Consider the following 24,343-nt stretch of genomic DNA (forward strand, 5'->3'; position numbering starts at 1 on the left):
ACGCTTGAAACCTGCATGATAAAATCCTGTGAGCTCCATCACAAACTATTCTGTACTCTTAGCTACCATTTCAGTTTTTTTTTTAATTCTTGATTTCAGGTTTTTTTTTTTTTTGATTCTTGGTTTTCAAGTGTGATATGCATGTAAACATTACTTAATACATTGTTTTCACGTGTATAAAAAGAACAGCAAAAAAAGCATCTTATTTAAACAGCTGTTGTTGTGATATGTATCTTGACAAATAGCCAATGAAAATGTTTGAGGCCTAGATACACATTGGAAAGGTGGAAGGGTTTTGAAGGACTTTAAAAGCCAAAGAGAGGATTTTATATTTGATCCTGGAAATAATAGGGAACTCCTGGAGTTTATTGAATGGGAATGGAGGGTGACATGGTTAGACAAGGGTAAAAAATGTATTAGCATGATGTTAAGTAAGAACAGAAAATGTACCTTTTAGATAGTGACTGGGTGTAGGACAGTAATGGAATTTATTAATGTAGATATCTAGAGCCCAAATGACATATACTGTCTCTTGAATCTGATTTTAACAGTTCATTAAGAAACCACTAAAATTTCTTAAGAAAGTAGCTAGAATGCTGTCAGAAGAAAATTTGGCAGTCAAGTTCATTTAATTAGTTCAATTCAGCAAGCCTTTATTAAATCCCTATTTTGTTCTGTGCACTTGCAAATCTTTACTATTTAATTGAGGAAAAACTTAGTTGGAGAATTATGATTGTTTTTAATCCATACATTGGAGCACAAGGCAAAAAGAAAGCTGGTCAAAATTATAAAAGTATGTGAGAGGGAAAATTAATTTTAAAAAAATTTTTAAGGGAAAAAATGCTTTCCATGAAACTGTTTGAACTTGTTTGAACATTAAGATAAGGTGATTCAAAATCTTGTAGTTTGAAATTAAAGTTAGATTTTAAAATATTAGTTCATTGAGTCATGTGCAAAAATGCTTTTGGCAACTACCTTTAGACTCCTGACATTTATTTATAAAGTAAAATATGTTCAGATGTATTTTTAGGTTAGAAGAATAATGATTAGATTTGGATTGCTGCTGTTCCAAAAACTCTACCAGGGAAGAAAAAAACCTTATTCTTTGCTGGCTGTTTTACTAAACAAGACCTCTCTAGGGTAAATTTTGTCCTTAGACTACCTGCTCTTGGGCACTCAGACTGCACACGGAAACAGATTAGAAAGCTCTAGTCATTTGGAACTTCTTTCTCAAGGTCCCTGATTACAAGTGTGCACAGGGATCAAATCAGGTTGCCGTCTCCAGTTTTAAATTGCTTTCTCTTCCGATGACAACAGTAGAGCTGATGAATATTGTTCTTCATTTTTATTATTCTTGTTTGAGTAAAAGTTTTCTATTGGCATTGCTTTTTATCTTCAAGCAGTTTTGGATGTTTTTCTTTTCATTTTACAGCTTATTGATTTGTTTACTGAAAATGTTAGGATTATAAACATTTACTGAAACAACTCAAAACCCCAGCTTTAACTGCTAAATAAATTTCTGTTTTAGTTCATTTCTATTTCATCTTTAATTATGTGGAAATAATAGACTTGCAGAATCTCTCAAAGGAAGGTTTTCTTTATGATTATTTGTGATTTATGGCAGTAGAACTGTAATCCCTATACTCTACATCTCTCAAAGGGAAGAAATAGAGAGACTGTGTATGTAGTACATGAAATAATGTTTTTTTGTCTCTTTTTAAATGTTTTTTGACAAGTACATGGTAGCATTGGCAGAATATTTCCTTAATTTAGTAAGTCGTTTCTTTGGTTCTAGGAGAAGAATTACAAAGGATATATATCTGGGCTCTTAATATAGAATATTTCTAGGGAAGCTCTCAAGTTTTTAGAGTACAGTTTGAAATTAAACAGATTTGTGTATATATATTTGTATATCATTCAGCTAACAATATCTAAACCTAGTAAAGCCCTATTTTTACTCCACTATAATTTCTTCTTTTGGAACATTAATTTGTTTGGAGATTTCTTTCCTTGTGTCTTTTATGAAGAGATAGATATATTTGTTAACTAATGTCAAGTATTTTATCTAACAAGCATTTTTATTTTTTTTTTATGTCAATTGGGGTTAAGTGACTTGCCCAGGGTCACACAGCTAGTAAGTGTCAAGTGTTTGGTTTGAGGCCGGATTTGAACGCAGGTCCTCCTGACTATAGGGCCAATGCTCTATCCACTGCACCACCTAGTTGCCCACAAGCGTTTTAAATAAAACCTTTTCATTCAGGTTGTGGGAATCCTCAAAATTAAATATTTAGTTCTATTAATCAGTTTGGCTGTGTGTATGCATAGGCATATGTCTTTGGTACAGTTCACTGATACTAATATATTTTCCATTTTTTTTCCAATATCAAAATATCATCTTGTTCATAGTATGTCAAGCAAATTTAATCAAGCTACATTTTTTGATGTGTTGCTTATTTTACTGATATCCTGTTCATTAAAAAAAATACATAGGGATATAACATATTTTTGGTTGTGGATGATTGTTTGAATGTATAGTTACTTAATTTACTTGTTTGGGAGATATAGAAATTGGCTAGTGCTCACAGGAAATGTATTAAAATGTCATGATTTAATATAATCTGATGAGGATTTTATAATAACTTAAAGCTATGTTAAGGTTCATCTACTCTAAATGTTCACTTAAAATGTAGAAAGCCTAGACATGTAATCACTAAGAAGTAGTATGGTATAGTAAATGGAGGGAATTGGCCTGAAAGTTAGGAAAAACGTGGGTTTAAATTCAGCTTCTGACACATTCTGTATGTATGGCCCTAGGTAATTCACTTACATTCAGGAAAGCCTTAATGCTCTAAGAAGGGAAATTTGCTCATCTGCATTAGTTAAGGGAGTTTGCTTCATTGGTAGTTGTTTATATTAATGAAATCACCAGTCTGGATCAAGAAACATTGCAGAGATTATTTTATTCTGTGGTAAATACAAGGTATGTTTTCTGTTTATCTTAGACTATTTGATTGTCCAGAACACTATTACCTTCACCTCCCACTGTATCCTGTGCCATCTTCAGTCATCCCGATCCATATCTGGCCACTGTTCCCAGATGGCTCCAGAGGAGAGTGAGGCTGGTGACTTTGCACCACCCTTCCTCACTTAAATCCAGTTCACTTGAAAGTCATGTCATCACCTTCCTGATGTCCTGGTCCTCTTTGAGAAGGAAGGACAAACAACTACAACCTTCACTTCCTGAATGTCAGAGAACTTACTTCATGATTGTTTTCCCTTTTTATCAGCCTTCAGAGCAATCAATATATATGAGATTTCCTTTTAATAATTTGTTGTTAAGTGTATCATAAACACTAAGTGTATATTTGATTCCTATAGGTGAATTTCTTTTATGTAAACAATAAATGTCATCAGAATTGTTATAATTTCTTATGCTTACCCATTTCTGATTATTCAGGACCAAGGGATTATCAGAAACAGTGGTTTTAACAAAGTTGTCAAACTTGAAGCAGACCCATAAGTTGCCAAATCTTGTTTTTATCTTCATAAGTCTCTTTGTGTCCCTTTCTTTCCATTCTCACAGCTACTACCCTACTTTATTAGCCTCTTATCACTTCTCAACTGGGCTCTTCCAATAACTTTCTACCTGTTCTCTTTGCCTTAAGCTTTTCCCTACTCCAATTCATCCTCTACACAGCTGTCAAAGTGATTTTCTTAAAGTGTAGATCTGACCTAAAGCCTCCTTACCCTCGCCCCTTTAAACTCCATTGGTTCCCTGTTACATGTAGAATCAAATATAGACTCTGGCATTAACTTGGCCCCTTCCTGTCCTTTCAGTCTTTTAATGTATTATTCCCCTCCATGCTGTCTATGATCTAACCATGTTGGCCTACTTGCTTTCTCCCACCTCCATGCCTTTGTAGGGGCTGTCCCCCTTGCAATGGAATGCTTTCCCTCTTCATTTCTGCCTCTTAGAATCCCTGACTCCCTTCAAGTCACAGTCAGGTATCACCTTCTAAAATAGGTTTTTCTCAGTCCCCTTCAGTTGCTAAGTACCTATGCCTCTAAGGCAATATTGAATCTACTTTATATGTTATTTTGTATATGCCTATCTATGTACATATTGTCTCCTTTACAAGCTTGAAAACTCCTTGAGGGCAGAGATATTTTTTCTTTTTCTTTGTATCCCCAAAAGTTACAGTGTCTAATGTGTAATCATTTCTTTTTAAATGCTTGCTGGTTGACTGAATAATTGAAATCAAACTTGAAACTTAGGCAAGAAGAGACCTATAGGTTGATGTTATCATGGAATATAATATTCTAAGAGCTATTACTAAACGTGCAAACTAGTTAGCATGTAGGAATCACAGCCTAGGGTTGGGGCCACAAGGCCAGAATTTATAGATTTCAGAAATAGTCAGATCCAGGAAGTATAGCTGTTACCTGTCTGGAATCAGGAGTTTGAAAAGTTGAGTTTGGAGCTGAGGTCAGATTTGCATGTGTGAATTTATTAAAATTAGAGTATAAGAGTTAGATCAAAAATTATAAAAGAAGGCAAGTGTTAAGTTTACAGGAGTCGGAATACGAGAACAATTAGAGTACTGGTTTTGATCCAGTATGGTTTATTGTTGCTTCCTTTTGTAGTGAGGATTAACCATTAGCTTAGGTATATGGGCTGGTCCAGCCTTGGAGGTAAGAATGAAGTGGAATTAAGTATTACACTTGCTATTACTCCAATCTTGGTAGCATAGAAAAAGTTAAGAATGTTAACATTTTGGCAACCTTCAGGGAGATTGAATTATCATAGTCTGTGTCAGTCAATTTCCATTGTTCCTTAGGTAAGATAGTCTCTATTAAAGTCTGTTTCCTTATCAATTTTGTTACAAAAGAGATCAGATTAGAGTTAGTTTTCTCAACTACATTATATCTTTTCTTTGGGTAGCATTATTACTGCTTTCACCCCTCACTTTCCCTGTCTCTTCTCCCCCTCCCATCACAAAAAAAGAAAAACACAGTGATTGCAAGAAATATTTCTTAAAACAAATCCACTCATTTGCCATGTCCAGAAAGTTGTATCTTTCTGAATTGTGAATCTGTCACCTGTCAAGAGATGGGAAGTATGCTTCATCATCATTCTTCTGTAATAGTTGTTATTCATTGCATTGATAAGGGTTCTTAAGTCTCTCAGAGTTGTTCGACTTCATAATGTTATTGTTGTACATATTTTCCTGGTCCTGCTTCTTAGCAGTCACAACTACTAAAGACCTAGAAAAGAAGTTCTTGCCATTCTAAAGTCTAAGTTCTTAGAAATGTCAAATGCTTCAACGTCAGAAACTGATATGGTATTATCAGTGGAAATGACACTAAAGAAGATAGAGTGCCATCTGCCTTGCTGCTGTACCCTATGGACAACTGGGCCCATCTTTTAACTTTCTTATTCTTTTGGTGATGCTGTCTGGCTATAAGTCATGAGATGCTATACACCCTCAAAAATTAAAGTCACTCTTCACCCATGGTCCTTAGAAGATGAATAGACTACAGCATAATACTAAATTCAGAAATTTAGAGGAAGACCCCTTCTCCCCCAGCATTTTGGTTGGATTCTCTTTGTAGGTTTTGTGGGAGGACATACATGAGAGTTGAAGATGATGTAAAAGTATAGGCAAGTGTATTTACATGGAGGAAATCATATAGCAATTGAATAGCTTCAACTATTGAATTATATTTTATTACTTCCCTCTGTGTACTCTATGATCTCGCCAAACTGCAGCTAAGAAGTTCTCCAAGCTCCCTTTTGGTCTGGGATTCCTGCCCTGGTTATTTTTCTGTTCTCTTTGCTAGATGCTGGAAAAGAATCTGTTCTGATCCTTTGGTCTGGTCCAAACTACTGATTCTGTACTTTTTTCTTTCTTGGTATATAACCCAGGAACTTCCCCTTACCAAACACCCACCACCCCCATCTTGGGCAGATCCTCTTTTCATTCTTCCCTGAATCAGTGACCCAGCACCGGGTAGTACATAAGAAAGTTACCAGTTGGCCCCTGTACCTAACACACTGATATGGGGGTGGTTTTGGGGGTACTCCAACATGGAGACCCTCTTTTGTCCTGGTGCCAAGTCTCTCCTTGGATGCAGGAGCCCTACCCAGCCCCGATTGTCAGCAGACCTCTGTATCTTCTTATGCTGACCTGAGACAGACAAAGGGCTCTCTGACTTTTTTCTGGTTTTCTTCATCAGTATTTGGTCTGGTGGATCTGTTTGGAGTAGTTATTTGGAGCAGTGTTTCCTGCTATTCCTCCTAGATGGCTATGTTACCTCCTCTACCCCCTTACATTGTACCTATAATTCTCTTCCCGGCCCTTGCAACTTTAATCTCAGTAGCATCCTACTCTAATCAATTTTCCTAACAGACCACAGATTCTTGTATTCACTGGTCATTTTGCTGATCACCTTCCTTCTAATCTCACTCAAACAATCTAACTCCTTATTATCCACTATTTTTTAAAAAATCAAATTACCTGCCAATTGACATATCCTCTCAATATTTTTCCCCTCTCTGAATATTGTTTCCTATTCATCACCCTTCCTCAGAAGCATTTAAATTTAAGAAGGTATTAACCTTTTTTCAGCCAGCAAATATGCTTTAAAGATGCTAAGGAGATTGCTGTCCCTGGTACACACAAAGATAATTTTATTCAGGGTGCTTATGAAAATGACACTTAAGAATACTACTGTAGGGAAGTAGCAAAAGTAATAATCCTGGTTCAAAGCTTAAAAAGCATACACTAATGAGTTGTTTTGTCTCCTTAGAGCAGAGGTTTTTAACATGGGGTCCATGAACTTATTAAGAAAAAAAAACACAATATTTTGACAATTAATTGCATTCCCATATAGTTTGTCTCCTTTTAATCTTATTTATTTTATGCATTCAAAAATTAGTTTGGAAAGGGATCCATAGGTTTCACCAGACAGCCAAAGGAGTTAAATGACAAAAAAAAAAAGGTAAAGAAGCTCTACCTTAGAGCAGTATACTGTAAGACAAAATAATAAATGGTTGATACAGTGCTTGATACTGTATGTATTTTTTTCCTTAGAGATGCTTAAAACTTTGCCAAAGAAATATAAGAGTGTATTAACAAATTTCCTCAGCAAGCATTTGGATAATTCTATTGTTGTTGTGATTACCATAGAATAATATGCACTATGTGATTTACTTTGGGGCAGGAGTCCTTAATCTTTTTTTGTGTCAAGAACTTTTTTGGCAGTCTGTTGATACCTCTGAACTCCTCAGAATAATGTCTTTAAATACATTAAAATATAACACATAGGATTACAAAGGAAACCAGTTATATTGAAGTAAAGACTTTTTTCCCCCTGTCCAAGTTCATGGGTGTCCAGAGATCTGTCCCATGAAGCCCAGGTGAAGAACCTCTGTTCGAGTGAATGAACAGAGTAAAACAGGAGATGTTTTTCTCTTTCATAGATTCCATTCATAATGGAATTTTTTCTGTTGGTAAAATGGACTGCAATATGGTTTTTTTGGTTGTTTTAATTTAATTACTGCCACATTAAGCATTTTTCTTTTTTAACAGGTATCTTTCAGATGAAGGAATTGAAGCCTGCAAAAGTTCTCCTGACAAAGTCAATATAAATGACATCATCCTGATTGCCCTCAATGTAGGTTATATTTACAAATTTTTCTGCAAGATTTTACTATGAACCTGCTTAATCCAAATACCATATTTAGGAATAATGAATTAAAACATAGTATTTTATGATAATAATAGCTAACATTAACATAGTGCTTCAAAGTTTGTAAGGTGCTTTATAAATATTATCTCATTTGCTAACTTTAATGGAGAATGATTCTAGTTTTTTAACATGTCATTTATTTATTTTGGTATCTAACTCTTAAATCTCAGAATATCCAGCTTCATCAGGAATTGATTGATGTTTGTTGAACATATTTTATGTAGAATCCACTGGCAAGAGGAAAATGTAGCAACTTAATTCTGAATCAGGTGATTAGTTATAGATGTTGTAGCATTTATTGTAGATATATAATATGGGTTGAAACTTACTACACCAGTGCCATTTATTTGTTTTTTGTTTTGTTTTGTTTTGTTTTTTGTTTAGGCAGTGGGGTTAAGTGACTTGCCCAGCCAGGGTCATACAGCTAGTAAGTGTTATGTGGTTGAGGCTGAGGCTGGATTTGAACTCAGGTCCTCCTGACTTCAGGGCTGGTGCTGCCCCCAGTGCCATTTATTTGGAACTTAAATTTAGAAGATATTCCAAGAAATGCCTCAGAATTTGATTTCTTCTGAAAAGTTCTGGGATCTGAAAAGGAAATTTAAAGAATCTATTCATTTTTGAGGAGCCTACATTTGCCCTTGTTAGGTTTTTTTTTTCTGCATTTTCATCAGTAGTTAATCAATAATGTTCCTATATCTGTGGGTCATTATTTTTGTGCTTTCAAAAATCAAAAAATGATAAAATTTGGTAGCAAAATACATTAAAAAATTAATATTTATGAAACCTTTTCTCTTTTGGTAAAAAAAGGTATAATAGAATTTCTGGATGTAGAGGAGAAAACCGACTATAACATTAAAGTATATAAATTTTAAATAAAAGGCAAAGGAAGGAAAGATAGGAAGATATCTATTCTTTTATTAAAGATTTTAAAGGAATGTGATTCTCTAATTACTCTTGAGTCTTTATTTCATAGCATAGTAGTATTCATATTCATCCTTATCCTAGCTGAATATTCCATTCTCCCCTCCCTTAATTTTCTTTTATTCCGTACTTAATTCATATAGTAGTTTCTATTCATCATCTTCTAACTAATAATAAGAAGCAGTAAAAAGTAAATTATTGAGTCATGCCAAGTTCTCATTTTTAAGACATCTTACTTAGTTAACCAAATAATTTTGATTCCTGTAGTTTCTTCCCCCACCAAATTTCCTGTATGTTCAATCCAATTCCTGCTATTTCCTAAGGGATATAGGAAAAAAGGCAAAAGAGGTTAAAGCCAAAGAGTCTGCATGATGAAGATTATAGATGGAGATTTTCTTTTTATTTCATATTTACTGTGCTGTATTTGTGCTGTGCTGTTAGATACATCCTAACATTGCATTTTCTTTTTGGGAATAGTCCTAATTACTGTTTATTTATTTATTTATTTTTTGTTGGGTGTTTTTTTTTCTCTTTTCACATAGGTGAAATTGTGTTTCCATAAGTTGTTTAAACATGAAATATAATTGTATGATGATAATATCCCATTATAACAAATGCCTTGTTATTCCATAGGTTTTGTTCTGTGCCCTGTATACATAGTGGTAGATGCTATATCTCTCAATCTAACATGGCTTAGGATATGGATTTTATCCATTATTATTATGTGTAAATTTTATAATGAGTTCATTTCTAATTAAATATAAAAAGTAGCTATTTGAATTGCTAAACTGCTTGTGTGTAGTGTTTTGAATTAGATCATTGACTTTTAGAAAGATTAAAAAGTAGAACTGTTTTCTGAAACTCTGATAGCTTCCTTGGAGAATATACACAGAATTCATGTTAAAATCCTGTCCAAAGATATATAGAATGTAGCTTCATTTCTCATAGTCAGCCTTTTTGGTATTTTTCATACCTTTCCCGTGGAGAGAAGTTGTTTCAGAAGATATACTCAATGCATATTTATTTTCCCTTTGGTCTAGCATCTTGTGAAGAAATTTAATCCTTTATTCATGACATAGGATTTTAATTTTCTTTTCTGATTCTATTTTAATGATATCCTTTTTATTTTAGACAGATTTGAGAACCATTGGCAAGAAATTCCTTCCCAGTGATATTAATGGCGGAAAGGTGGAAAAGGTAACCCAGAATGCTAATATGTTTTTATTCTAATGGAGAGGATCCTGGGGATCACTTGAAGGATTTGGGGATGTTTAGCTTTTTCTCCACTCAAATCCTTCAACATTGCTTTCATATGGAAGAATTAGATATATTCTTTTAGTCCCAGAGATCAAATGTGGTCATTTTAGCAAGAAGTTGAAAAGTTTAATTTAAAAGGTGTCCTTTAAGCACAGTTTTGAAGGAAACGGAGGTTTGTGAGAAGTGGAGGTGAATTCCATGTGTGTTCCAGGTACAGAGAACTGTCAGTTGCAAAGTGATGTGTGAGGATCAAAAGGGCCATTTTGGCAATACTGTAGCATCTGGGAAAGGGTATAGTGTATAACAAGGTTGAAAAGGTAGTTTTGGCATAGGTGGTAGAGGGCTTTAAAAGCCAAACGGAGGAACTTTTATTTGATCCTAGAGGCAGTAGAGGGATCCTGTGGAGTTTATTGTGTAGAGGCCTGACATAAAAAGAAGCGAATAGCTACAGGTGATTTTGTGGAGGTTGGTTAAATTAACATGTAATATTATGTATTATATTAGTTATTAGTGTCTTATTCTCCTACTAGTCTATAAGGGTAGGAACTACTTTATCTAAGTCTTTCTATCTTCTTGAATAATATGCTGTGCACATAAGTACTAAATGTTTGCTAAATGAACAAATTAAACAAGGCTGATAAATATACAAAATATGTTACAGACTATTAAGGTTTTATAATTTTGCATTTTCTTTTTAAACAATCTATCATCAGATCTCTTATTTGTGAATATAGTAGCATAAGAAAATAGAAGTGAATTGTAGTAAAGCTATTAGTGCATTGGAAATAATGTCCTTTCAGCTCTTTGCCTTTTTTTCATTTTTGACTGTGTCTCATATTATGATACCAATAAAATCCTCTCATTTATGTATCTTGGATATACTTACTTATGTGCATATTATCTTTTCCCATTAGAGCATAAAGTCTTTAAGGTTAGGGGCTGCCTTTTATTTTCCTTCATATCTCCAGACTAGTGCCTGACACATCTTGAGTGCTTAATGAGTGCTTATTGATTCATTGATTTTTCTATTTCATTTTTCATGTCATTTGAACATTTATGCAAAACAATTCCAACTAAAAATTTCCATACATGCCATTGTTTATATTTTGAACTTTTGAGTCTAGCAATCATCAATCAAGAAATTATTAAGAATAGGATAGGATAGGAATAGGGACTAGACCTGTTATTTCATTAATATAGGTGAGATGAGAGAATTCCTTTTTACCATGTTGAGATATTTCTAAATGAGAAAATTGAAACTCAGAGAGATGAAATGACTTACCCAGAGTCACTGAGCTTATAAAAACTAAGCCAGACTCTGACCCACGTCTTTTGACTCTTTCTAAAAGTCCATTCTGCTTTTGTGTACCACTATGTACAAAGAATGCTCTATACAAAGAATGCTCTATGTTTGTGTAGTATGATAGAGAGGCAGGCTGGCACTTCTGCAGCTCATAAATTTGGAATTACCCAGCACTGAGAAGCCAAGCTAACCTTCCCAGGGTCATCACAGCTGGTATGTGCCAGAGGAGAGACTTGAACCTAGTTTTCTAGTGCTTTGACACTAAAGCTGGTAACAGTACTACATTGTCTGGTTCATCTGTACCAAACCGTATCCTTTTAAATGCCCTTTTAACTACTACTTAGATAAAATACCCTTACTTAAGAAACAGGCAATGGAAAGAAATGTGTTTTATTAACACAAATTTAAACTGATTTTCACATAATTTTTGCTTCTTTAAGTTTGTTCCTTCCAACACTATTTTCAAGTATGATCCAATAATTAATGATATTAATAGTGAGAATGTCCTGGAAAAAAATTTTTTTTGGAAATACTATAAAGTACTGTGTGAGATCCACTCATTTTTCAGGTATTCTTTTTTATGAGTTAACTTAATATGTCTAAATATTAACTTACAGAAAAACTAATTTGTCTTGTATTATCTGATAATTTCAAGTTAGTAATATTGATACATGTGTGTAAAAGTTTTAGGTTTTCTAGTTTTGTTTGTTTTTTGCAAAAGCACATTGAGGTAGGCATTTCAAATGTTATACTCATTTTACAAATGAGGCAACTGAGGCTTTAAAAGTTGCCTCTTAAATTTAGCCATTAAGTCAAGGACCCATGGCTCAAACCTAAGTCTTCTCACTCTCCAAGTCAGTTTTCTTCCTACTAAACCTCAGAGTTAAGGAAGTTTTGGGATGTGCACATAGTTGGTGCTCAGTAAATATTCCTTGAATTGAATTATACTGAATTGATTTATTCAGTGCAGTTTCCTCATTTGTAACATGAGGGAGTTGGACTAGGTGCTTTCTAAGGCCTCTTTTAGGTCTAAAATTCTATGACTTTATGTGTGAGGCAGCAGAATGTTCTGGGAAAGTATATGTTTTAATTATATAATGCATGATAAACCTTCATTGGTTGATCTACGAGAGAAGCTGGGCCAAATTCTTGTAATATGAAGACAGGAAAGGAAAATTTTTATTTACTCCAAATGGTAATTGATAGTACAGGAGAAGTCTCAAAGTTAAAGAGGTATTATAACTTGTCAAGTATAATTCCTAGTCTTTGTAGTCCTTAAGCCTAAGGGCTGGCCTCAGATATTTACTAGCTCTGTGACCCTGGGCAAATCACTTAACCCTGTTTGCCTCAGTTCCTCATCTATAAAATGAGTTGGAGAAGGAAGTGGCAAACCATTGTAGTATCTATGCCAAGAAAACCAAAAAACCTCAAATGGGGTCACGAAGAGTTAGACATGACTGAAAACAACTGAACAATTAATTCACTATCCCACTCACCATAGTAGCTCTTCCAAATCTTTTCATTCCTCCTTAAAATTTCCATGGCTCTTCTTTCTCCCACCTTCTCAGCTGAGAACCTTGCTGAGAGGTTCATATTGTCATATTCACTGAAAAAAATTGAAGCCATTGGCCAAGAACTCCCTCTTCTCTCCTCCTAAGCTCACATCAACTGGATACTTCTACCACTCTCTCCTCCTTCACCACTCTCTGATATGATGAGGTGGACCTTTACCTTGCTAAGGCTAACTCCTTTATATACCCAAGCATCTCATTCTATCCTGTCATCTCCAACAGATAGCCTCTTCTGTCATCCACATTTTCTTAGTTATCTTTAGTCTTTCCTTGTCTACTGGCTGCTTCTCTACTACATGTCCTACAAACATGTCCATGTCTACCCTATCCTCAAAAAACTCCCTTGATCTATCTATCCCTGCTCATTATCATATCATATTTCCCCTTGCCTTTTGTGGCTAAATTCTCTGAGAAGGCTGTCTATAATAGGTGCCTCCACTTCCTTTCCTCTCACTCTCTTTTTAACTTTCTATAGTTTGTCTTCAGACCTCATCATTCAACTGAAACTACTCTCTTCAAAGTTGCTAATGATTGTTTAATTGCCAAATCTAATGGCCTTTTCTTAATTCTCATTCTTTACTTCTCTGCAGCCTTTGACAGTGCTAAACATCCTCTTCTTCTTGATACTCTCATACCTAAATTTTTGTTATGCTTTTCTCACATAGTTCCCTGCCAACCTATCTAACCATTTCTCAGTTTTCTTTTCTAGAATTTCATAAGGGTCATGTTCACCAAATGTGATTGTCTCCCAGGACTTTGTCCTGGGACCTGTTTTCTTCTCTCTCTGTACTATTTCATTTAATTATCTCATCAGCTCTCATGGATTCAATTTATCACCGCTATGCTGATAATTCTGAAAGTCTACTTTTCCAGCCCTACCCTCTTTGCTGACCTCTGGTCTTGCATCTCTAGTTGCTATTAAGCATCTCAAACTAAATATCCTATAGACATGTTAAACTCAACTTGCTCAAAACCAAACTCATTTTTCTCAAACCTTCTCCTGTTCCAAACTTACCTGTTGCTATTGAGAGTACCATCAGCTTCCCACTTACCCAGGCCTGCAATTTAGGTGTTATTCTCAGTTCCTCACTCTAATCCCTGCTGTATACAATCTGTTGCTACAGCCTGTTGATTTTAACTTTGTAACATCTCTTGCATGTTTCCCTTCCCTTCTCTGGCATTGCCACTACCCTGGTGCAAGCCCTCATCACCTCATACCTAGAGTATTACTGTAGACTGTTGTTTGGTCTGTCTGCTTCAAGTAGTCTCTTTCTACATTAGTCTGTGTCCACTAAATTGTCAAAGTGATCTTTTTTAAAAAATTTACATTTATTTATTTATTTTTAGTTTTCAATATTCACTTCTACAAGATTTTGAGTTCCAGATTTTCCCCCTGTCTTTCCCCTCCCCCTACCCCAAGAAGTCCTGCATTCTGATTACCCCTTACCCCAGTCTGCCCTCCCTTCTATCACCACCCATCCCCTCTCTTATCTCCTTCCTCTTCGATTTTCCGGTAGGGTAAGATGTATTTCTATACCCCATTGCCTGTGTATCTTATTTCCCAGTTACATATAAAAACAATTTTCAACATTCGTTTTTATAACTTTGAATTCTAAATTCTCTCCCTTCTTCCTTCCCCACCCACCCTCATTGAGAAGGCAAGCAATTCGATATAGATTATACGTGTGTTGTCCTGCAGAACACTTCCATAGTAGTCATGTTGTGAAAAACTATATTTCCCTCATCCTATCCTGCCCCCCATTTATTCTATTCTCTCGTTTGACCCTGTCTCTCCTCAAAAGTGTGTGCTTCTGATTGCCCCCCTCCCAATCTGCCCTCCATTATATCATCCCCCCTCTTATCCCTTTCCCCCCTATTTTCCTGTAGAGTAAGATAGATTTCCATTCCCAATTGAGTATGTACGTTATTACCTCCTTAAGCCAAATCCAATGAGAGTAAGTTTCACTCATTCCCTCTTACTTCCCCCCTCTTTCCCAACACTGTAAAAGCTTTTTCTTTCCTCTTTTATGTGAGATAATTTACCCCATTCTACCTCTTCCTTTCTCCTTCTTTCAGTATATTCCTCTCTCTCACCCCTTAATTTTATTTTTTTGATATCATTCCTTCATATTCAACTTACCCTGTGCCCTCTGTCTGTATATATTCCCTCCAACGACCCTCATAATGAGGCAGTTCTCATGAATTACAAATATCGTCTTTTCATGTAGGAATGTAAACAGTTCAACCTTAATAAGTCCCTTGTGATTTCTCTTTCCTGTTTACCTTTTCATGCTTCTCTTGAGTCTTGTATTTGAAACTCAATTTTTCTATTTAGCTCTGGTTTTTTTTTTTTAAGAATGCATTAAATTCCTCTGTCTCATTGAATTACAATTTTATCCCTTCATTGATTACACTCAGTTTTACTGGGTGTAGGTGATTCTTGGTTTTAGTTTGACCTCTGGAATATCATATTCCAAGTCTTCCAGTCCTTTGATGTAGAAGCTGCAAAATCTTGTGTTATCTTGATTATGTTTCCACAATACTTTGAATTGTTTCTTTCTGGATGCTTGCTATATTTTCTCCTTGACCTGGGAAGTCTGGAATTTGGCTGTAATATTCCTGGGAGTTTTCCTTTTGGGATCTCTTTCAGGAGGTGATCAGTGGATTCTTTCAATTTATATTTTCCTGTCTGGTTCTAGAATATTAAGGCAGTTTTCCTTGATAATTTCTTGAAAGATGATGTCTGGATGTCTGGGCTCTTTTTTTTTCCGTCATGGCTTTCAGGTAGTCCAATACTTTTTAAATTATCTCTCCTTGCTCTACTCTCCAGGTAGTTTTTTTTTCCCAACAAGATATTTCACATTGTCTTCTATTTTTTCATTCTTTTGGTTTTGTTTTATATCTCTTGATTTCTTATAGAGTCATTAGCTTCCATTTGCTCCATTTTAAAGGAATTATTTTCTTCAGTGTGCTTTTGGACCTCCTTTTCCATTTGGCCAATTCTGCTTTCTCATTGGTTTTTTTGGACCTCTTTTGCCATTTGCTGTAGGCTGTTTTTTAAGGTGTTATTTTCTTCAGTATTTATTTTTGTCTCCTTTAGCAAACTGTTGACTTGTTTTTCATAATTTTCTTGCATCACTCTCATTTTTCTTCCCAATTTTTCCTTACTTCTCTTACTTGATTTTCAAAATCCTTTTTGAGCTTTTCCATGGCCTGGGACTGATTCATATTTTTCTTGGAGGCTTTGGATGTAGGACCTTTGACTTTGTTGTCTCCTTCTGAGTGTGTGTTTTGATCTTCCTTGTCACCAAAGTAAGTTTCCATAGTCTGAGTTTTTTTTCCATTGTTTGCTTATTTTCCCAGCCAATTACTTAATTTTTTAACTCATTTTTAAGGTAGGGCTCTGCTTCCAGTGTGGAGGGTGTACTGTCCCATGCTTCAGGGGTTTTGTATAGCTATTTTCAAAAATACTTCTAGGGAACTTTAAGTATTCAGTTCTTCCAAATTGGTATGATCTAAGGAGAGGTGCTTACTCCTCTCCTGGCCCGTGCTCTGTCTGTGAGTGATATAAACACTCTTTTCTGCCTTGGAATTGTGAGGAGGGTTCTGTCTCTCCACTGCTGCCACAAGCTCTGCTAAGCCAGTGCTCCTCCTCATCCCAGGACTGCAACCCAGAGCCAAGATGGGCAAAGCAACAGAATCCTGCCTCAGTGCCAGCAAAGAGACCACTGTAGTCTCCTAATAATCATTTTTTTGATCCCCTTACTGTCAGTGGGAAGAGTGCTGCTGGCACTCTGGACTGCTGGAGCGACTTGTGCTGGACTGTGCTCCTCTCTCTAGTCTGGTGCAACATGCCTTTCTTGTCGACCCTCCAGGTTGTCTTGGGCTGGAAATTTGTTTCAGTCTGGCTTTTTGTGGGTTCTGCTGCTCTAGAATTTGTTTAGACTCGTTTTTTACAGATATATGGAGGGCTTTGGGGGAGAGCTCAAGGCAGTCCCTGCTTTTTCTCCGTCATCTTGTCTCCACCCCTCAAAGTGATCTTCTTAAATCTCAGGATTGACCATGGTGCCCTACATAATCAGTAAACTCCAATGACTCCCTTTAACTTCCAGGATCAAATATAAAATCCTTTCTTTGCTGTTGGAAGACTTCCATAACTTCTAGACTGCCTTCTTGTGTTCTTACTCTTTTACCCTCTACCCCAGTACTCTTCAGTCCAGTAACACTGGCCTTGCTCTTCTTGAACAAGACACCCCATATCCTGACTCTAAACATTTTCACTGGCTGTCTCTCACATAAGGAATGTTCTGCCTCCTTATCTCTATCTCCTGGCTTCCCTGGCTTTAAGTCTGAGCTAAAATTCCAACTTCTTCAAGAAGCCTTTCTTTTCTATGTTAATTATAGTGCTTTCTCTGTTTTAATTATTTCTGATTTATACTGTAGATAGTCTATTTGTTTATAGTTATTTGCATATTGTTTTCCCCATTAGCTTGTGAGCTCCTTGAAGGTAAGACCTATCTCTTGTTTTTCTTTGTATTACCAGCACTTAGCATAGTGCCTGGCATGTAGTAGACATTTAATAAATGTTTACTGACTGGCTAAATACCTTTTAGCTATATGGAGTTCACATCTTTAAAAAGCAGCCCATTCTATTGATGTATAGCTTTAATTTGTAGTAAATTTTTCCTTATGGACCCAAAATTCATAGCCCTTTTACTCTAGTTCTTCCCTCTAAAATCATACTGAAGAAATTTGTTCTCTCTACCACATGATTCCCTTTTGTATACTTGAAGGCGACTGTCATAGTTCTTGTCTTCTCATCACCAAAGTTATAATTATTACATGAAGGTGTATTTATATTTTTCTTGAGAAACCACCTAAGTTGTTGAATTAAAAAAAAAACTCATAGTAAAGTTTCATATTTAAATGTTCTAAAAAGAGATCTAGATAGATGGAAGATTATTCAGAGGAGAGCATTTGAATGTGATTATAAACATGGTAAAAATACTTGAGAAGACTGTCAACTTAGGATTCTTTATTATTTGCTTTATGAATTTATAGTTTTATTTAATACAGGGATTCTTAGACTTTTTGTTATCTTTATCAATCTGATAAAGCCTACAGACCTTTTCTCAGAATAACATTTTTAAATGCATAAAACAAAATAGATGTTATTACAAAAGATTATTGAATTATTGAAATAGTTACCAATTTTTTAAAAAAAGTTCATATTAAGATGCTGAGTTATCACAAATAAGTAGTAAGAAGCCTAAGTCATAATACTGAAATATACTACTTTAAAAAATTATAAATATAAAAGAATTGAACATTCTGATATGATTGTTTTCATAGCAATAAGTGTCCCCAAGGTGAACTGTTAGTTGTTAAAACAAAAAAGGATTGTATTTGAAAGTGTTTTATGACCAAGAGATAGTATGAAGAAATTTGGGAATTTAGGTATTTAAAAATAATCCTTACAGTAAGGGTACTTAGTCTGCTTGTGTAAGATTTGTCCTACCCTGCTAATGTGAACCTAAATTCATGATGAGAAATTAGTGTAACGTACCTGTCGTGCTCAAAGTATGAGCATTACCAATATCAACCACAAGATGGCTTTGCTGTCTTAAAATTAAAAATGTACAGTCTAAAGACATTTTTGTGAATTTGTTTAAAGAAGTCACAAAAAAATTCTTACATACTTTAGAAAAAGTTCTATGAATGTAAGTTACCACAAGTGTCTGTTTCTTTATTCCTTATATCAGATAGCATGATTTCTCTAGTTTTCATTTTCATGAAATGTTGAACATATTTTCAGTGAATATGTTGTTGAGTATTAACAAGTTGTAACTATCAGTTAGTTTGATTACTAATAATTATTGTTATTAGTAGCACTTATGTATAGTTTTAAACACAGTACCTTGTACATTATAGATGCTCAATACTTCATTGATTGAAATTTCAGAACTAACTTTCACAAAGTAACTTACAGGTTTTTAATCAAAAGGAATATTAAAGAACTGAAGCCTTTTTAAAAATAGTATTTTACCATTGACCAGGCATCTTCCATACATTTTCTCATTTTCGCAGCAGTCCTGTGATGTGTGGAATAGGTAATTATTTTGTCTGTTTGGCAGATATGGAAACTCTGGCCCCTGCCCACACAGTTATTAAGGGACAGAAGCAGAACCAGATGCCAGATTTTTCTGACTCCAAATCTCTTACTATACTGTGATGCCTCTCAGTTGGGAAAAACTACACCACTGTTTGGGATTCCCTCATTACTTCTTCCCTTTTTACTAGCTGTGCCATCCTTGAATATGAACCTCATATGTATTTGTTTTAGAATGTTGCTGCCTTTTAAAAACTTTCATGGAGGTATAGACTTTATAAAGACCTAAAACCATATTAGACATTCTCAGTACTTGGTATAATTGCACATTCTTAAAATTCTGAGGCTCAGGGACTTCCATGATTTCTTTCAGTAAGTATTTTTCATCACCTCATTAATTTTAGTGTAAGAAAATCTCACTTTGCTCTTGTTTAGCCTAAAATGTTTTGAAACTTCTTCAAGCATTTTCTCAGAAAATATTTCCCTAATACTTACCTGCTTGCTCCTTGACTCCTTTTCATTATTTAATGTGTCAGTCTCCTGTCTTATTCTAGTAGGGTTATGAAGCAGCAAGGAGAATAAACAGTGGGGTAATAATAAGCAAGAGGGGAAGAGCAAAGAAGGGTGGTAGCTGCTGATTAGCAGAAATGGCTACATCATTTTTGCTAGCGGGACATCTCCCTGTTGTTGATGTAATCTTACATTTGCTGACATATCAATGTGATTGGCTTGACCATATTAGCTGTTTGTTTTCTCTGATGTCTGGGTATAAAAGTGTTAAGTGAGTCCAGAGTAAATCATAAGATCAATAGAAACTCATATGTCACAATTCAGTAAGTTCCAAATTGTGTCTGATGATACTAGGTTATTAGGATACAAAAACAACAATGCAGTCCATACTACATACCTTACAGTTTCACTGACATCTATACATAATGCAGTGCAACCCTTTAATTTCTGTGGAATGTTTTCTTCAGCAAATACTTAGCTATCATTTCAGCTAATTACATTTTTGGCCTTTATATGGTGATGTCTATTTTAATAAAGCTTGGATAAGAAAATTTTAAAAGGTGACTAGAACAAATTTCCCATGTTTAGCTTTCTTCTTCTCCTCAAACTGTCTAACAGTTTAGACATAATTTATGCTATTAAAATTATATTTTAAAAAATCTAATTTTTTTTCTTTTTAAAAGTAGTTTGCTATATAAAGTAGATGCTATGTAAAATTACTTATTTTCTTCTCCCTTTGGATATTTTCTCTAACCTTGAATTGGTAGCTAAATAGACATTTCCTTGGAGACATAATATTAATGTATCTTGAGGAAGGCAATTTGTAAAACTTTGGGATGTACTCACCTAAGAGAACTTTAAAAAATGAATTAATCATTTCACATTGCTTTTTTTATTTGTTGAAATTGTAAATTAATTTATGATACACAGGAGTAAAGGGGGTACAAAAAGGGATAATAAAGAGATTAAGAATAGTAATGACAGAACATTTTCTGTTAATATACTCAAAAGGTATACTATCTTACAATATTGATGAAAAAATATTTTCTTTAGAGAGGATCCTTCCCTCTGTTTTCCAGAGAAATAAGACAAATTTTGCTGTCATTTCCCAAATATTATATTATGCTGTTTCATAAATGCTTAGTTAGAAAACCAGTTACTACATTAATTTTTTTTTGTTTGATAGAAATGGACGGCCTATGAGAAAGTAAATTTCTTTCTGTCTCCACTCAAGAAATGCAAAACTAAATTTATAAGCATTTGTAAATATTACATATATGAATACACTATTGCTCAGATAAATTGAATTCAGGAAAGTTGAAATTCTTAGCTAACAGAGAATAGTATTCTTCAATTTTACCAGGAGAGGGTGTATTTATATCTTTGTGCTTTCTGAGCAAAAGCATCCCATCTTTACAAATATTGTACTACTACAAAGCCCTTTGAAAGCAGAAAGTTCCTTAGAAAACAGAATTTCACATAATAAATAAATATCAGAAGCCAAAAATTTGCAGCACAGAATTCTAAAATCTTCTGTTAATACCTTTTCTTCCAACACCATAACTCTCTTCGCAAAGATTTGATTCCTCTTATTCTTTTCTAAAAATGGAATTGGACTCATGTATGCTTGAGAAAGATACCTTTTTTTTTAAAAAGACCTTTTCCAAGAAGAATTTCTTTTAAAACATGAAGCTACCAAAGTACAACTGAAGCCTCTAGTCTGATTTCAGATGTATCTCTAATTAACTGAATTTCAACTGTGTGATACTCAAAAGTGTTACTAAAGAAAAAAAATCACTAAAAATGAGAACAACAAGTTATTCAAAAGTGATTCTTCCTTTGTCTTTACAGCTTGAAGGCCCATGTGTTCTACAGATTCAAAAAATCCGCAATGTTGCTGCCCCAAAGGATAATGAAGAATCTCAAGTTGCACCAAGGATGCTGCGCTTGCAGATGACTGATGGCCATATAAGTTGCACAGCAGTAGAATTTAATTATATGTCAAAAATTAGGTGAGTGACATTTGTAAATTTATGTTTTGAGTTTTTAAAGCTGATGTTTGGTTTCTGAATTTGAAGGCTTTGGGATTACACAGAAGCCTCATGCTATATATCATGAATCTTCAAGAAAAGATTGGAATTATTCTCCCACACTTGTGAGAAGAATAAATAATATCACCAAAAATATGAAATTGATAATATGTTGAGAGACAGGAGAATACTGATTACTTATCTGTTGTTTCTGAATCTTCTGTCTATAGTTAGACTCTTGACTTGGTAGAGAAGAGTTATATGCAAAATAGGCTGCTTTTGAGGAGTTTTAGAACATATTTGAGATTAGAGAATGAGCTTTTGAAAAAATGAAGGGCTTTTGCTCCCTTCAGAAGATATTTGTAATTGTGCTAGATGTATTGATGGTTATATATAGGAACTAATGGTGATTAAATTTTACTTCAGAATTAATAGTACAAACAGAAAGTTTAGGTGCCCTGTATGAAAGAGCTAATTCTTTAATGTAATAATAGCTGTTAGCCTTCTAGATAAGATTTAATTGCCCCTGCTAGTTGGTATAGTAGATTGGAGACAGCATGATATAGTAGAAAGAGTACTAGTAGACATATTTTCAAGTCCTGCTTCTGTCAGACATGTCACCTTGGTCAAGTCATTTCACCTTAGGATCTAACTTATTCCATCAATAATTAATCAACATGGGGCAGCTAGATGGCGCAGTGAATAGAGCTCTAGCCTTGGAGTTAGGAGGACCTGAATTCAAATCCGGCCTTAGACACTTGAACTTACTAGCTGTATAACCCTGGGCAAGTCACTTAACCCCAATTGCCTCACCAAAAATTAAAAAAAAAATTAATAAACCTGAAACACCTATTATGTGCCAGGCACCATGCTGAGTGCTGACCATACAAAAAGAGGCAAAAGACAGTCCTTACCCTCAAGGAGCTTGCAATCTAATGGGGGGGCCAACAAGCAAACAAATATATACAAAGCAAGCTATATGGGATAAGTAGGAAATAATTAAAAGAGGAAAAGCACTAGAATTAAGGTGGATTAAGGAAGGCCTCCTGTAAAGGGTGGGATTTTAGCGGGGACTTAAAGGAAGCCAGGGAGGTCAGTAGTTAAGAGTGAAGAAGGGAGAGTGTTCTAGGCATGGGAGACGGCCAGAGAAAATTCCCTTAGCCGAGAGATAGAGTGTCTTGTTCGTGTAATAGCCAGGAGGCCAATGTTACTGGATCAAAGAGTAAGCGTTAAGGAGGTAAGGTGTAAGAAGACTGGAAAGGTAGGAGGGGGCTAGGTTATGAAGGGCTTTGCATGCCAAACAGAACATTTTGTATTTGCTCCTGGAGGCAATAGGAGGCCATAGGAGTTTATTGAGTAGGGTGGTGACAAGATTGGAGCTGCATTTTAGGAAAAACACTTTAATGGCTGAATGGAGGATGGATTGGAGTAGGGAGAGAGTTGAGGCAGGCCGACCCACCAGTAGGCTGTTGCAGTAATCCAGGAGCAAGATGATGAGGGCCTGCACCAGGGTGGTAATCATGTCAGAGTAGAAAAGGGGGCACATTCAAGAGATGTTGCAAAGGTAAAATAAATAGGCTTTGACAATAGTTTGGATGTGGGAAGATGAGAGATGGTAAGGAATTCAAAATAGCTCCTATCTTGTGAGCCTGCGGCACTGGGAGGATGGTGTTGTACTGTACAGAAATTGGGAAAGTAGGAGGCAGGGTGGATTTAGAGGGAAAGAAAATAAATTCAGTTTTGAATATTTTGAGTTTAAGATATCTCCTGGATATCCAGTTGAAGATGTCTGAAAGGCAGTTGGAGATGAGAGGTTGGTGATCCACAGAGAGTTTAGGGAAGGATAGGTAGATTTGAGAATCATGAACAAGGAGATGGTCATGAAATCCATGTGAGCTGATGAGATTAACAAGTGAAGTAGCATAGAAGGGGAAGAGAAGAGGTCCCAGGACAGAATTCTGAGGATACCTATGGCTAGAGAGAATGATCTGTAGAAACATCCAGCAAAGGAGAGAGAAAGAATGGTCAGATGGGAGGAGAACCAGGAAAGAATGGTGTCCTGAAAACCTAGAGGGAAGAGAGTATCAAGGAGGAGAGAGTGATCAATAACGTCAAAAGCTGCAGAGAGGTCAGGGAAGACTGAGAAAAGGGAATTGGATTTGGCAGCTCAGAGAGCTTTGGGAGAACCAGGGAAGGTTTGAGAAGAGATGAAAAGGTTTGGAAGAATTACTGTAGAAAGCATGATAATGAGTGGATATAGGAGGTATAGTGGGACTGTCCATCAGTAATGGGGGTCCAGTTAAGGTGATGTAATTTAAATTTGAAATGGACACAGAATGGTTGTGTAATTTTCTCCATCTTACTTTTAGCAGTATGTGTGTAGATGTGAATGGTAGGAGTGATCCAAGGCTGAGATTTGGCTGGGTATACTTGGTGAGATGATAACGGGGCTTATCAGGGAGTTCACCAAGGAATCAAGATGGGGAGAAGAGGAAAGATTGGCTAATGCAGGGGAGATAGCCTGGGAAAGAGTTGAGGGTTCAAAGGATTGGAAGTCATGGTAAGGATGAAGAGTAGGATTATGAAAGGATAGGCAGAGGGAGAGATGAAACAGATTTATTGGGTAAGGGAGTTTCAGAATTCTTGAACATAAACAGAATTGTTGTTACATTGGATGTTGGGCAAGGGTTCTCAGATGGGGTGGAGGAGTAGCTCATGAGAGAGGAGTAGGTTGAGGAACTGAACAGTTAGGGTATTTACCCTGTGTAAGTTGAGGTCCCTTAGATGATGACAGGAGGTGATGAGAGTAAGATTGTAAGCCAGGTGTTGAATTCATTGGGAGTCTGAAGATAACAGCTACTAGGATTTTGATTGGGTGATACATATGAAT

At 35.4% G+C, this 24,343-nt stretch overlaps 1 protein-coding gene across 3 annotated transcripts in view; it reads left to right on the top strand.

Annotated features, from left to right (window-relative positions):
- Positions 1-24,343, top strand: part of TDRD3 (tudor domain containing 3) — a 196,667-nt gene that overhangs the window by 39,769 nt on the left and 132,555 nt on the right. For all 3 annotated transcript variants that reach the window (XM_078147647.1, XM_021006397.2, XM_078147646.1), the window contains exons 2-4: positions 7,593-7,677; positions 9,805-9,870; positions 21,275-21,435. In XM_078147647.1, coding sequence (XP_078003773.1) covers positions 7,593-7,677; positions 9,805-9,870; positions 21,275-21,435 — 312 coding nt within the window. The remainder of the gene's footprint in view (positions 1-7,592; positions 7,678-9,804; positions 9,871-21,274; positions 21,436-24,343) is intronic.

This window comes from Phascolarctos cinereus, unplaced genomic scaffold, assembly GCF_003287225.1.
Source record: "Phascolarctos cinereus isolate Bilbo 61053 unplaced genomic scaffold, phaCin_HiC Scaffold_7;HRSCAF=346, whole genome shotgun sequence".
Taxonomy (NCBI): Eukaryota; Metazoa; Chordata; class Mammalia; order Diprotodontia; family Phascolarctidae; genus Phascolarctos; species Phascolarctos cinereus.